General features: G+C 42.5%; 1 protein-coding gene across 21 annotated transcripts in view; it reads left to right on the forward strand.

The window, feature by feature from the left end:
* CEP112 (centrosomal protein 112) overlaps positions 1 to 14,146 on the forward strand; it is a 475,621-nt gene that overhangs the window by 327,009 nt on the left and 134,466 nt on the right. For 20 of the 21 annotated variants that reach the window (XR_009560193.2, XM_070044585.1, XM_070044584.1 and 17 more), the window contains 2 exons: positions 1,861 to 1,923; positions 7,963 to 8,112. The exons of the other annotated variant lie outside the window; for it this stretch is intronic. Coding sequence is in view for 19 of the 20 variants with exons in the window: in XM_070044585.1 (XP_069900686.1) it covers positions 1,861 to 1,923; positions 7,963 to 8,112 (213 nt within the window). In the remaining variant the exon portion in view is untranslated. The remainder of the gene's footprint in view (positions 1 to 1,860; positions 1,924 to 7,962; positions 8,113 to 14,146) is intronic. 21 annotated transcript variants of the gene reach the window in all.

Below are 14,146 nucleotides of genomic sequence, written 5' to 3' on the forward strand. Positions count from 1 at the left end.
CGCAAGTGGTTGAGGGTCCGCCTGCCGATGCAGGGGATACGGGTTCGTGCCCCGGTCTGGGAAAATCCCACATGCCGCGGAGCGGCTAGGCCCGTGAGCCATGGCCTCTGAGCCTGCACGTCCGGAGCCTGTGCTCCGCAACGGGAGAGGCCACAACAGTGAGAGGCCCACATACCACAAAAAAAAAAAAAAAAACCGGGGTTGTACAGGAATCAGTATCGTGAACATCTAGGCACCCTTCTGAACACCCTGGCAGCCCGACGTCTGCCGCCAGGCGGTAAACCAGGGGGCACAGCTCTGGGCAAAAGGGTCCAAGAAGGGTGTCCAGTCAGATACCGGTATGAGAGAGTCCAGGAGCCTTAGTGATACCCTGTGATGACTCCACCTGTCCCCAAGCCTGCCTGTTTTAGAGGGCCACACTTTAAACAAGAAAGAACACCAAAGATCACCAAAAATTGAGGACAATTTCTAAAGTGAAAAACAGAGGCCAAAACAGGCTGGTACAGCAAAGAAATAAAAGGAACTAAGAAAAATACAGACACTCTAGAGAACAGAAAGAAAATTTAAATGTGTGTGTGTAGGTATAGACATTGTATAGGTGTGTATGAAATCAGTCACCTCGGAGAAGTGGGATTCTCTGGGACGCCCTGTGCCGTGTGTTCCAGCCGGTGAAGCGCTTGTGCTCTGCCACGTGGGGTCGGGTCCTGGCTCCATCGCTTCCTAGATGCGCCGCTGAGCAGCTCTCCTAACCTCTCTGTGGCACAGCTTCCTCGTCTGTTAAAAATGGGGAGTGATGGCGTGTTCAGAGAGCAACAGTGAAACTCTTGGAAATTACAAACAGGACAGCCGGAGTCTTTAAAATCCAATACAAAGTTTAACATTTAAAGTCGAGAATTGCTACAAAAGATCAAAAAGACAAAGTAATGGAAGATAGAAACAACAAGAAAAAGATGCTAAACCTGTGAGGTCCAATATTCAGAGCTGCAGAGACAGGCAGACAGAGAGACGAGAGAGAAAGAGACCGGGGGAAAAAGAGAGGAAATTAAGAGAGAAATGACCAAAGCCTTTTCTAGAAATGCAGGACACGAGCGCAGATTGAAAGGGCCTGTTTAGTGCCTGCACAATGGATGAGAAAAAAGGCCCGGCTAGGGCAAGTCACCGCGACATTTCCAAACACGGAGGATAAAGTGCAGATCCTGAGGCTTCCAGGGAGACGGAAAGCAGGTCACACACAAAGGATGGGAACTCGGGTGGCAAAGGAGATCGTGGAGTTCTAAGTAACGTGGACTTCTTCTGGGAAGGCCTCCCTACTTCCAGGCCATAGAAATTGTTTGATTTAGATGTATCTGTCACTTCAAAAAAAGAGCTCTTGTGTGTCAGCAGAGTAGGGCTCAGACCTTGGCTCAGTGAGTCTAAAATCTCCTATCAGCCTCCACCAGGAGGGTCTAGTTCTTTTCTCTTTAAACTAAGGGAAAGAGTGTTAAATTTACCGTCTTCCCTCCCCCACCTCCGATTCCCTCTCCCCTCGTTTCCTCTTCCTTCTCCTGTGTTTCCTCTCTTCCCTGACTTCACACACGTTTGCTGGGTCTATTTCTGTCTCTCCTTCTCCCTTTCTCTTTCCACAGAAGTCTGTGTTTGTCTAATAATTGGCAGGAGAGATCTTTTTTTTTTCCTCTTTTGCTTTTTGCTTTTTAAGTGATGAATAGTTGGCGTTAGATCAAAGGCAAGCCCTGTGGTTTTCTGGCTGCCCCAGAAGGGCGGTGCAGCTGGCAGCCATCCCAGCTGCCTGGTGATAGGCGTGTGCGAGAGATACCAACCTCACAGGTCACTGTGTGTGTGTTCATTGCATGTGTTTTTCAGGCCAACAGCAGGCTGAAGCAGACCGAGAAAGAATACACTCAGAAGCTTGCCAAATCCTCACAGGTAAGAGCTTTAAAGAAAAAAAGAGCAAAACCAAAACAAACAAGAAAGAAACCTACCATAAAAGCACTTGTACTTTAGAGCTAAATGTGATTCTTTTCCGTTTTTTATGGATTAGTGTCATATTTTCGATGAGTATGCAGATGCTGTTAATATTTCAGTCTCAACTTTCTAAAATCAGCATACTGAACCATTTGAACCGACACACACACACACTCAGATATTGTAAAACCAGCCTGTGTACTTGAACAAGTCCAGGCTGAAACGTATTTCACAAGGGCTGGAGAGACACACCTACCTTTGTGATGTAAGCGGTTTGATACATCTGTGCTTTTTTTGCAGTATTCCATTTTGCTGCACCTAAAGACTGCTTAACAACAAGATGCAAAATGGCAAATATACTGGGTTAAATTAGCGGCTCAACTGTTGACTCCTTTTGGGAAAAAGAAGAATTACAAGGGCCAACATTGACATCTTGCTGGATGTTGTTACTATAGTAGTTGTAGTAGAAGGCCAAAAACTGAACACTTGTCTCTACTTGACTTACGATGCTTGGAGTCCTTCTTCTGCACAAGCTGTTATAATGATGTCCTCTGGCGTCATCTAGGGAATTCCAAACATTCCTTAGTCGTATGAGTCATTGTGGAATAAATAAAATGCTAATTTTCATCTTACAGATGGATAGATGAAGCCATTTCACTTTGTGGACATCATATCTGATGATTTTTAAAATCAGTTTTTCTTAGTATTTTTGCTATGTATAGTGAGATGTGGCCGTCAGCTGAAATGTACGTACACAGTGGTGGTACTAGCAAGGCTACAACAAAACGATAATGAAATTAAGAAGTTTATGGGGCACTAATCATATTGATTCATTCAGTTTCATTCACAGGAACTCTGGGATTAGAAACTATTACTGGCCCCATTTTTCCGTTTGAGAAAACTGAGACTCAGAGAGGTGAGGTCACGCAGGTTAGCAAGTGACTAAGCCAGGACCCAACCTGTCTTCGACATTGGAACGGAAGGTCTTAACCTGACACCACGAAGTCTGGCCCAACCCCTCACGTTTTTAATATGGCAGAACTCTGCCGGTAATTATGAAATTGCTTAGGTTCTACAGTTATTTCTAAAATGTGCATATGTTATATAATTCACATCCCATTAGGAAAGCAAAAAGTCTTTGTCTAAGTGAAGACGAACGTGTTTATCTAAAAGGTGACGGTGATGTCTCAAGGGCCATTATTCCAGGCAATAACATGGGGAAATATCCTCTTTAATCCACTGAGAAAGATTCTTATAATCAAAAGAAATCTTATTACTCCAAAAGCGAAACTAAAACGTGAAAAAACCCAGCTGGCATACCCTTACATCCTGCTTACTTTGCTTTATGTTAAATGGCGGAGGTAGACCAAAAGTGAGGTACAAAACAGCTGGTAGAAATGCTTGAACACTGAGAGTATTTGAGTTTTACCTAAAGGAAGGTGTGAAGAAGCCTGATTAGTCCATATTAAAGCAAATTAAATGTAAGTTGGGGGGAAGAAAGCCTAAGCTTTGGAGTCCACAGACCTGAGTCCGAATACCAGCCCCACCACTTACGTGACCTTGAGCGAGTGACCTGCTCTCTCTGGAATCCAGTTTCCTCATGTGTAAAATGGGGGAGTAGTATACTTACCTCAACACAATGCCAGAAAAGTGCTTGGTACAGGGCCTAGGACACGGTAAAGCATTTAACAGCCATTAGTTCTTCTAAGGGCCTGTGAAATCTCAGTGGAGAAAGGAAAGGGGGAGCAAAGAATGAAAAATGTACGGAAGGAGCAAGAAGTGATGTGTTTGAAATTTATTTCTGGGCGTTCAAGAGCGGGTAAAACCTCCCTCCAGAATTTGGAGAGGCAAAGGGTTGCTGGGTATTTCCCCGTGTACGGACATGAAGGAGGTAGGAGCAGACATCAGCTGGTGTCCTGTGCTGTGGCCACCCTTCCTAAATGAAAGGGCAGTGCAACACCTAAAAAGAAAAATCCTAGAAAAGATAGAATAACACGATACAAGATAGTCCACCTTCTCATAAGAGGTAGGATGACCTTACATTACAAACATTTTGTTTGCCCACCTCTAAATAATATAAATATTTATATGCATATAAATATATGTATATGTTTATATCTGTGAACTGGCATTTGAGAAACACTTGTCTATAATAAAGTCAGTTCAGAGAAACAGATTATTTGAAAATAAACCTTATACAGCAGAACTGCGGATGGACGTCTGCCGTCTTCCAGTGATGGTCTGCTGGAACCTCTAACTCACGTCTCGCTGAGGAGAGTGCCCGAAGCAAAGCTGCTTAACCGCTTATCAGATTTTTCTAAGTCCCTCCCTCTCCAAAAAAAAAAAAGTAATAAGATGCATGCATTAGTAATGAATACACTGGTACCTAGGGAAGCATCAGGTTAAATTTGGAAAATATTTTAAGTATTTTACTCCCTTAAAGGAAGTCACTTAACCTTTAAGATTTTATCAAGCCCCAGGACCTAGTAGACCATGCACTCTGAACGCTCACAGGCCCAGGACGGCGCCCCTCCTGGGTCGCGCGGTGTTCACCCTGATGGCAACGGTAGCACCATCTCTGAGCACACTCCCCAATATAACTTCCATCAGAATCGCGTATTTGTTCTTTTTTATCTTAATATTACATATTAACCTTGCCTTTTCATCTTTCATGTGGTTTTCCCCACTCATCTGACTTACCTAGAGGCCATTTTTCAAAGAAAACTAATGCCGTTTTTGCAGGAATGTAGGTAGCTGCGGAGAAATGCTAGCAGAGCCTGCCCATCGCCGAGGGACCGATGTCCCCCCACGTGGCCCCCAAGCTCCCACTGGCGCAGATTAGAGCCTGGGCTCATGCCCCGTGCCCATATGCCCCCCTCCCTGCCACTCTTCAGGGTGGCCACCCAGAAGGCATGGGTGCCCCTCTTCCACTTATTTTCTAGGGATCTTCAATGTTTGCCAAACCTTGCCATGTATGCCTTGTCCAGTGTATTTTAAAGAAGAGTTTTATGAAAATCTCAAACTCTACTATGATCTAAAAAACAAGAGAGTTAAAAATGAAATCTTAACCTCTATTTGGAATCCTGTTATTTTTAAGACCTAATAAGCCCACTGACACTTATGCAAAGTAGAAATTGCTTAACAATATGATGAAATATTACAGCTTTCATTGGTTAGGTTGCTTACAGTATTAGCCCCAAATAACTTTCCTTTTGCTTCCCCAAATCTTAATTTTGAATATCCATATGGAAATGTTCTTATCCACTTCTTTCTCTGAAGCTAATACAGGATAGACATTTAGTTGAGTGGTCGCATTTTGTCTTACGATTTTTAATATGATTCAGTCAAACCCTGTGGCGTTTGATTATGATTGCACAGGTCAGTTTTTCTTTTTCTCAGAAACGTTTTACATTATTACTCTATGAAAAGACTAAATTATCTCAATATAATTTGCCAGGGAATTATTTTTTCTTATTTACTATGATTATAGTTCCAATACTTAAATATCTATCGCGTGCCAGTTGTGTGCCCTGAGCTAAGGAGAGAATAGTCTGTTGTCTTATACTCTAGGTCTACAGCCAAGACCTAATTCATCTAGTTAGTGTGATTATTTCTCAATCTTAAAGTAAACCTCAAATCTGCTTCCAATATTATCCATATTTCAGCCGCCTCTCTAAATCCATCATGTCTATCAGTCTATCAATTCATTTATCTATATGAGGTATTTCACCTGAAGTGTTTTGACACTCTCCCTATATCATCTTCATAAGTTTTAAAATATAACTTGCCAAAGATAAGCTCATTATTTCCCCAAAGGAATTCCATTATTCCCGCAAAGAGTGTGAAGGCTTCATTTTCTACACAAAAGCGAGTGTGTTCTCCTCAGAGCATCCTGGTCTTCACCCGTCATTCCTTCCAAAACCTGCATTTATTTATTTTTGACGTACGCTGTCATAAGTCTTCTGAAAAGAAGAGATCCATGTCTTATGTCCTGGTGGTCATTTGAAGAGCCCCCAAATATTTTTTACCTTCAGTCTTGGTCAGTTAGAAGCGAATCTAAATCTTACTAATTTTTAAAGACACAAAATTACTTTGTACCATAAAAATGCGCTGTGTAATCATGGTGGTGGTCTACGAATCTACACGTGATAAAATTGCATGACAGAACTAAACACACGTGCGCGCGCGCACACACACACACACTGAACACATTACAGAATTAAACTCAGCACTTCTACCACGTTTCAGTTTACTCAACTTGAAACACTGCACTAGTCATTGCAATAGTTATTTTTACTATTTGGCCCCAAGTTCTTATAAAATATCACTCTTAAGTTTCATGCTGGGCCAAGGAAATCTGGCTGTTTCTTATCTCCAGCTCCCCTTGCTCTGTAACTGTGAGTGAGCTGATTATTCTGCGCCTCAGTTTTTGACATTTACTCTAAGAATTTAACCTTCCCTGTTTCATAGAAGTGCTATGAGAATTAACTGAATTGCAGCCAGAATGGAAACACTCAATCAAAATTCAGAAAACAGATGAAAACATCTTCATTCTCAGTAAATGAATCCCTCTTCTCATTGCAGAAGGTTCAGATTTGCATTTAAAAATATTAATATATTTTGTCATTTATTTCACACTTGTTTTATATTTGATTATTTACAAATTCTAAGTGTTCACCTTTGTTACAGTGAGTTTGCTCACTTCTCAAAGCTTAAATGTTCCTTTTTTGGGTAAATATGCTACTTATGTCAGTAGTAACAACTAATGCTTCTATAGCACTTGGCATCTGGAAGACTCCAGACACTTTCTGGTTACTGCCTTATGATACTGTAATCTAGTTTTGTCATCAAATAATAGTTGAAAAACTGAGCTTCAAGGAAAATCTAGTACTAACTGGTTCAGTGTTTCTCACCAGTCAGCCCTTCTCCTATAGACCCAACAGCATAAAGTTCTAACCCAGGACCAAGGTTGCTGCTTTTATTAGAAGAAACAACCATTTCCTGCTTTTGAAAGGTCCATCACTATTGAATTTGAAAGGAAATGGATACATCCAAACCAAAGGAAGAGCAGTGCTCTCAGTAAACCTGTTAAAGAAAAGGTCCCTCATCCGATTTACTTTGAGACCATGGAGGGAACCCAGTCATGGAGAGACCCGATTCTCAAATGTAGAGAGTACTGCGGGAGCCTCTGAAATGACTCATTTGAACCAAAAATAAACTTTCATGGATATACATCAGTTAGGAAGAAAGCAACCTATTTGGAACTGTATCATAATAAACTTCTCTTCAATACCAAAACCTTGTTTAAAAGGAAGACAAAGTAGTAGCTAGTTAAGAGGAACCGACTAGTACAGCATTCGACCTGTCTGCAGGGTTCACATCCTGCCTGTCTCCTGGTCGCATGGCGTCTTCAGCAAGGTCACGGGTTGACCTCTTGCACTGCCTCTGTCTCTCCATTTATAAAAGATGGGCAGTGACAGTGCTTGTCGCCCAGTAGTAACTGACACAGGAACCGAAGTGCTTAGCACAGTGCACAAGCGTTAGTAAACACTCAAAAGTCATTGTGTAGAGTTAGGTAACTATGAACCATGAACTCTGTTCATGATTTTCTTTGGTTATTAGAGTTCAAAGTATTATGAAAGGCAAAATGGTTTTTTTTCACTCTAACAAGTATGTTTCTCAGTAAAATGAATCCTGACACATTTCATAGTTTTGAGATCACAGATGTCCTTTCCTCTGATGAGTAAACATTGTGGAATGTTATAGTGGGAACGGCTTCCAAGTATATTTGGTTCAGCAGTTGTTCACCATTCACAGTTTTATTATAGTCTTTTATTGTGTGGAATTTCATGCGTTAGTGTGTGTGATACATTAATTGAAAATATTTAGTTTGTGGACTAGAGTTTTGCCAAATCCATTCTTTCGTGAAGCATAAATACATATAAAATAGAGGCCTCTCACTGAAGAATTTGAAGCTACAGCATGCTGTTTTCATTTTAGATCATAGCAGAGCTTCAGACGACCATCTCCTCTCTGAAAGAGGAGAGCAGCCAGCAGCGGCTCGCTGCAGAAAGGCAGCTCCAGGACGTTGTACAGAAGTTTGAAGATGAGAAGCAGCAGCTGATTAGAGATAATGACCGAGCAATCAAGGTAATCTGGAGACCCCAGTAACCAGTGGTACCAGCTGCTTTAATGTAATTAAAAGGAGGGCTGAAACCCCAGCAGTGGGCGGATGAATGCAGGTATCTGGCTTGCTCACACAGCCTGCAGTAATCCATTCACTGGACTCTAACTTTGATGTAGCCAGTGACTCAGGCTGCCTTCCCTCTAAAAGATCACATGCCAGCGGAAAAAGTCATTTTGGGCGAGCCCAGTCCATTCACATTGAACAAATATTTGAAAAATACCCTGTCCTTTCTCTTGAGAACCACTCTGGAGCTGTCTCTTGAAATTAGAATGACTGTGTTAGCCAAGGACTGCTGGCTAATGAATTCAGAAGTCAGCTTCCAGTTTACATTCTGTTCTCTGCCCACATCCTTTCATTATGGATTCGCATAATGAGAAAGAACCTGTTGGAGGTTTGGAATGCCAACCATGTGATATGCTTGGACACCGTACTGCGTTGCTGCTGAGAACCTAGGTTGTTTCCAAATGGCTTCAGAGGATCACACCTTTAATAGCAACAGAAAATCCCCTGGACCCCGATTCTTTAGGTGATAGGCAGTTAGATCTCAAAGTAGTTTCTTCTTGGCTTCATAGCAGTGAATATTTTTGTAAGTGTCTACATCATGCTGTGTTTAATCTGTTAGGATAAGCATCTGGAAACCTTTATAAATAAGATTTAAAAGAGAACAAAACACTTTTTAAAGAATTCCCAGCAAAAGATTATTTTTCAGTGATTTTGCTTTGTTATAACAATGCTTGAAGTATGTGATCATACAAAGCAAAGAAAAATAAAAGAGACATTTGGGTCACTGCCTTTTTCTGCCTAATCCCTCCATCTTTCTTTTCTCTAGCCTATTGTAGGCAATCTGAGTAATTTAGGGAGAAGTCAGTGTTAATGTCAGTTGCTTTGTTGTATATACCCTTTAAACCTGGACAGCACTGAATACAAGAGAAACCTTAAGACATGGACCAAACCTTAGAGGCGAGTATATCCAGCCTCCTCACTTTAGAGGTGACGACTTGTTTTGTCGTTAATGAGATTTTTCCTGTATTTTTCCATCTGTGAGCGTTTTCTCCCCCTACGTGTGATGAGACAAAAAAAGATGTTTCTTTTTCATATTCTGGTAATTTTTACAAATCTTTGAAACTCTTCATTTATAGATGCAGAGGAAGTACTCATTGATCTGTAGAACTGTTTTGCTTTGCATGAACTGAGTTACAACTTTATTTAAATTCTTTTGCTATATAAAAATTTCATTTTACATGAGTTTCTTTTCCACTTGATACCCAGATACCGAGTGGTAGGTAATTTCCACATTTTAAATAAGTAATTGAATCCCAATATATGCAAAAGGGGAACATTCATTTACTTCATAACAACAGAGTTTCCAGTACTGTTTCTCAAAGATTAAAACATCTTGAAAAAAAAAAAAAAATCTTGAAAGAAATGTAATTAGTATAACTGCCTATTTTTAATTAATTTTTCTGTAGTTTTAATCCATTCACCTGTTAAAAGGGAAAAACATTCTGACCCTAATCTCCAACAGACTGTCTAATCATAAAAACTGAAGTTGAAGTTCAAAGATGGCAGTATATATATATATATATATATATGTACATAAATATATTTATATTATATTTATGACATATAATGACCAAAACATAGGTACGTGAAAATAATTAAAATCACAATGTAGATAAGATATAGTTGAGTTTTGATTCACTCACGTAGATTATGGATAAAGTGAATGACTTTTTCTTTTACTAACCTATATCAGATAGTTAATGTATTAGCACTTGTTGCCTTGCACGATTTTTTTTAGGCTGTGTCACAAAAAATAATAGAAATAATAGCTGATATTTCTTCAACAAGTAGTATGTCCCAGGCTCTCTACCAAACATTTTCATTCACCTCACGTTCCATTGTCTCATTTAAGCTTTATGAGTAATTTTTACGAGGAAGAGTGTTTCTATCATCCCCATCTTACAGATGGGAAAACTGAGGCTCTGGGGTGAAGTAACCAGCCAGAGGTCAGATGGCCAGATAACTGGCAGAGCCAGGTTCAAGTCATGGTCTTCTGACCTGACAGCCTCAGCTATTAACCGTTACACCAGACCCCTGCATCTACATTGTCTGTGAAAGTGAATTGGTGACCAAGTGCGTAACCAAGTCAGGGTGTCGTCACTCTGATTCCCTGTCTGCCTGAATGATGACAGCACTTTTGCAACAGCTGTTTGATCTGGACATTCTAATTGTGTGTGAGTGTTTTGTACACGCAGATACATGGAGGGATAGAGATACTCAGAGAGAGACAGAGTCACCCCGAGGCTTGTATTTGGTTTTCTGAGACCAGGTACATTTGCCTACATGTACATTCAAGTAAGCTCGTATGGACCTGATACTTTGTAGTATTAGGTCTTCCTGTGTTTAAATATTCGCTATAAGAACAGTGTGCGTGCTCGTGATGAAGTGTGCCTCACCCCACTTCCTGGGTGGAGGACAGAGTGCACAGAAGGCCCAGCGCTCACTCGGCGAGGGCCTCAGAGTGTTCCCGTGGGTAAGGAGCCCTTTCATTAAAGTCAGTCTTCAGAGAAAACGGAGGTATCGAGTGGAGGCCGCTGAAACCCAATTAAAGGGCCACCGGTCTGGGGTAGTGTAACACGATAAAACATCTCCGGAGAATAATTTGGCAATACCTACCATTATTACATTGCCCGAGAGACGTGCCTAGGCTTTGACCCATTTCCAGAATTTGCCCTACGTGGCAGTTAAAAACTTGCACTGAGCTTTAGCTAGCCAAAAAGATGCTCATTCTAGCACTCACTCATTTATCTCATAACTGTTCATTGATCTCCCGTCATGGGAAAGGCATTCACAGCACCGGCATTTTTGGTCTCCTTACTATACTTTCTTTTCCACCGTAGCACATCAGCTGAAAACTAAGCAATATTGAAAGCGATGTTGGAGAAGGATATTTAGGGGTCTTGAAGATGTTCGCAAGACAGTTGTCAATGAAAGTGCAGTTTACAAGACAGTAGGTACATACGAGGTCATCTTTGCCCAAAAAAAGTACATATAAAGAGAAAAAAAGACTGGAATTACACATCAGAATTTTACTCGTGGTTATATCTCTGAGAGGTGGAATTTGTGGTAATTTTCTTCTTTTATCTTAGCTCTATACTTCAAGTTATAACAACAGTTTTACAATAAGAGACAATAAGAAGTGTCTGGTAGAAAAGGAAGAGCCTTCGTTAGCCCAGAGGAACCCAGTGGTCATAAGGGAATCACGCAGCCGAGACTCACAGCAGGCAGGAGCCTTGTGGCTCAGAAGCGAGGCCTCTCACAGAATGGAATTCCTGGGGCGCAGAAGGAGTTAGAGCAGAAGCAGCCCGGTCCCGCGAGCGCCTCTTTCGTGCCGCGGTGCACCCGACCTCGAGAGCAAAGGGTCTTCATCACTTACTTCCTGCTTTAGCCCACTCCTCACCTGCAGAGTCAAGCTTCTAAGAAGAGCTCTCTCTGCTGTAGAACAAATCACCCCAAAACTGGGCAGTTTAAAGCCACAGCTCTGTTATGTGCCCACGATTCTGTGGATCAGAGATGTGGGCAGGGTTGGACTGGGCGGTCTTCTGCTCAATGGGTAGCATAGGGGGTTGTACGTGGAAGCTGCTGTCTAGAGTGGGGTTCAAGTCGGTGAGGGTAGACCTGCGCCTCCCTTACGGCTACCGTAGGAGGCTCACAGTGGCGCTCCCACCGCATTCTGTCGGTCAAGCCAGGTCCCAGGGCCAGCCCCGAGCCAGGGGGAGAGGAGACGGTCACCACCTCTCAGAGGGGCGAGGGGAAGAGGTTGTGAGGCCACGTAGATCCCCAGCAGTGGCCTGTGCCCAGCGTCCAGCGCCATCTCCTCTCACCCCTCACCTGCACAAAACAGTACAGGGGAAAACCTGTGTCTATATTCCTACCACCCAGAATCAACAGTGGTCATTAACTAATCAGGGCATATTTTTAAAGAAAATCTACTCTATTTTTGTAAAAACTGGATAATGGCATATGCTCGTAAATAATTCAAAATGCAGGGAGCCAGAAAGGTAAAAACATTTAAAGTCACCACAGATCGCATCACCCAGAAATGGCCATCTTGGCATTAAGATGAGCATCATTTCAGATATCCGACTACATATAAGGACAAAAGAGAAGGAAAGCCAGAGAGACGCACAGAATGGGTTAATACTCTAGATCCGGTATTTTTTTAGTTTTAGAAAAATCTCAAGTTAATTTTACTTAAATTCAGCTGATGAAAGAAGCTAGACTAAAACAGGAGGAATTGTTAAACTTTTGGGCAGAATTTGATTCGGGGCTGAAAGCTGAGTAGATTAGAATACTCACAGTCGTTCCCATTACGCCCCCTCACCACCTCCTGCCTGGGGTTGTGTTGTATCTTTACAGCGTCTGGGTTTACGATATTCACAGTTTGTCTTTAACCATAGCCCTTAGTTTAATACCCATGCTATCTTTAAAGGACATGAATGACATGGTGCTTACTACTAGGCCTTTTATACCCCAGCCTTTTGCACTTCCATTCCCGAAGTTTTTACTTTGATGTGGTTCTTAATTGGCTGGATTTCATGGTCAAGTAGTTCCTCCAAGATTCATGGTACTGGGCTTCCCTGGTGGCGCAGTGGTTGAGAGTCCGCCTGCCGATGCAGGGGACGCGGGTTCGTGCCCCGGTCCGGGAAGATCCCACGTGCCGCGGAGCGGCTGGGCCCGTGAGCCATGGCCGCTGAGCCTGCGCGTCCGGAGCCTGTGCTCCGTAATGGGAGAGGCCACAACAGTGAGAGGCCCGCTTACTGCAAAAAAAAAAAAAAGAATGTCTGCCAACGACCTTTATGTTTGAATGACATGTTAGATGGCACAGTATGCTTGTTTTCATTGTTTCCCCCGAGAACTTAGACATGGCTCATCTAGCAGTTAACGTTGCTGTGGAGAAGGCTGAGCAAGGTTTGAGCTTTCCCCCACGTCAGTGATTTGCATTTTCTGGGGGATTCCTGGAGCAGTCTTTCTTTATCTGGTAAGTTTAATAGATTAAGCAGGATACATTCAGCAGTTAACCAGGTCCCTCTAAACGTTCAACGTCCCATATCAAATGTTTCTGAAACACAGCGCATCTCCCCTGCACCAGTAACACTTATCTGTAGTGTCTCTGTGTTTTCTGGAACCCGAGGGAAGGGGAGGATGAGCTGGAGTAGAGACGTGCCTGCAGTCTGGTTGGGCTGACTGTTCAGTTGCTGAGTTCGCACTACCTTAATGGGGTGGGGGGGGCATCACAGAATCCATTGGGGGTTGGATTATCCCAACTTGGTGTGTCGTCCTGAAGGCTGGACACCTTCACTTTCCTCAGTGGTAGACAGCCCTGACTTCTACCTGTTTTCCCACCCATCCCACAGCCAGAAGAGGAGAAAGCTGTGGCTACCCACACAGTGTCCTTGTCTTCAAAGGTGGTGGTATTAGTGGGAAGTCCTGGGGCTTTGCTGACCCTAACAAAGTGGCAATGTGGGGACATGGGCAGATTCTGAAGTCAAGTCACTGAAATGCTGTGGTGTCTCCAGAGTCATGTTTGTTTCCTTCACCACAAGCCCTTGAGGGTTTTTTCCCATTATGTCCACCTTACTACCCTATCTCAGTGCCTTAGTGCTTTTCTGCTCATTTTTACTCGTATTTACTCGCTTCATTTGGTGTTGGGAGAGGGAAATTCAGTCTCCTTTGTGACCTTAGAAGCCTGTTTGACTCCTTAATAACACTTAACAAGGAACCTGTGTTAGTCAGCAGTTGCCACAATGCTGTGTAACAAACGATCCCCCAAGTTCAGTGACTTGTCATAACACACATTTGTTTTTCTTAAAACATATCTATGGACCATTCGTGTGCTTTGACTCCAGGCTTTAGATTGGGCTCAGGCCTGCTCTACTTGTCTGTACAATCTCCTTGGACTAGTAGCTGCCTGGGTGTCCTCCTCATGGTGGA

This window comes from Globicephala melas, chromosome 20 (genome assembly GCF_963455315.2).
Source record: "Globicephala melas chromosome 20, mGloMel1.2, whole genome shotgun sequence".
Lineage (NCBI taxonomy): Eukaryota > Metazoa > Chordata > Mammalia > Artiodactyla > Delphinidae > Globicephala > Globicephala melas.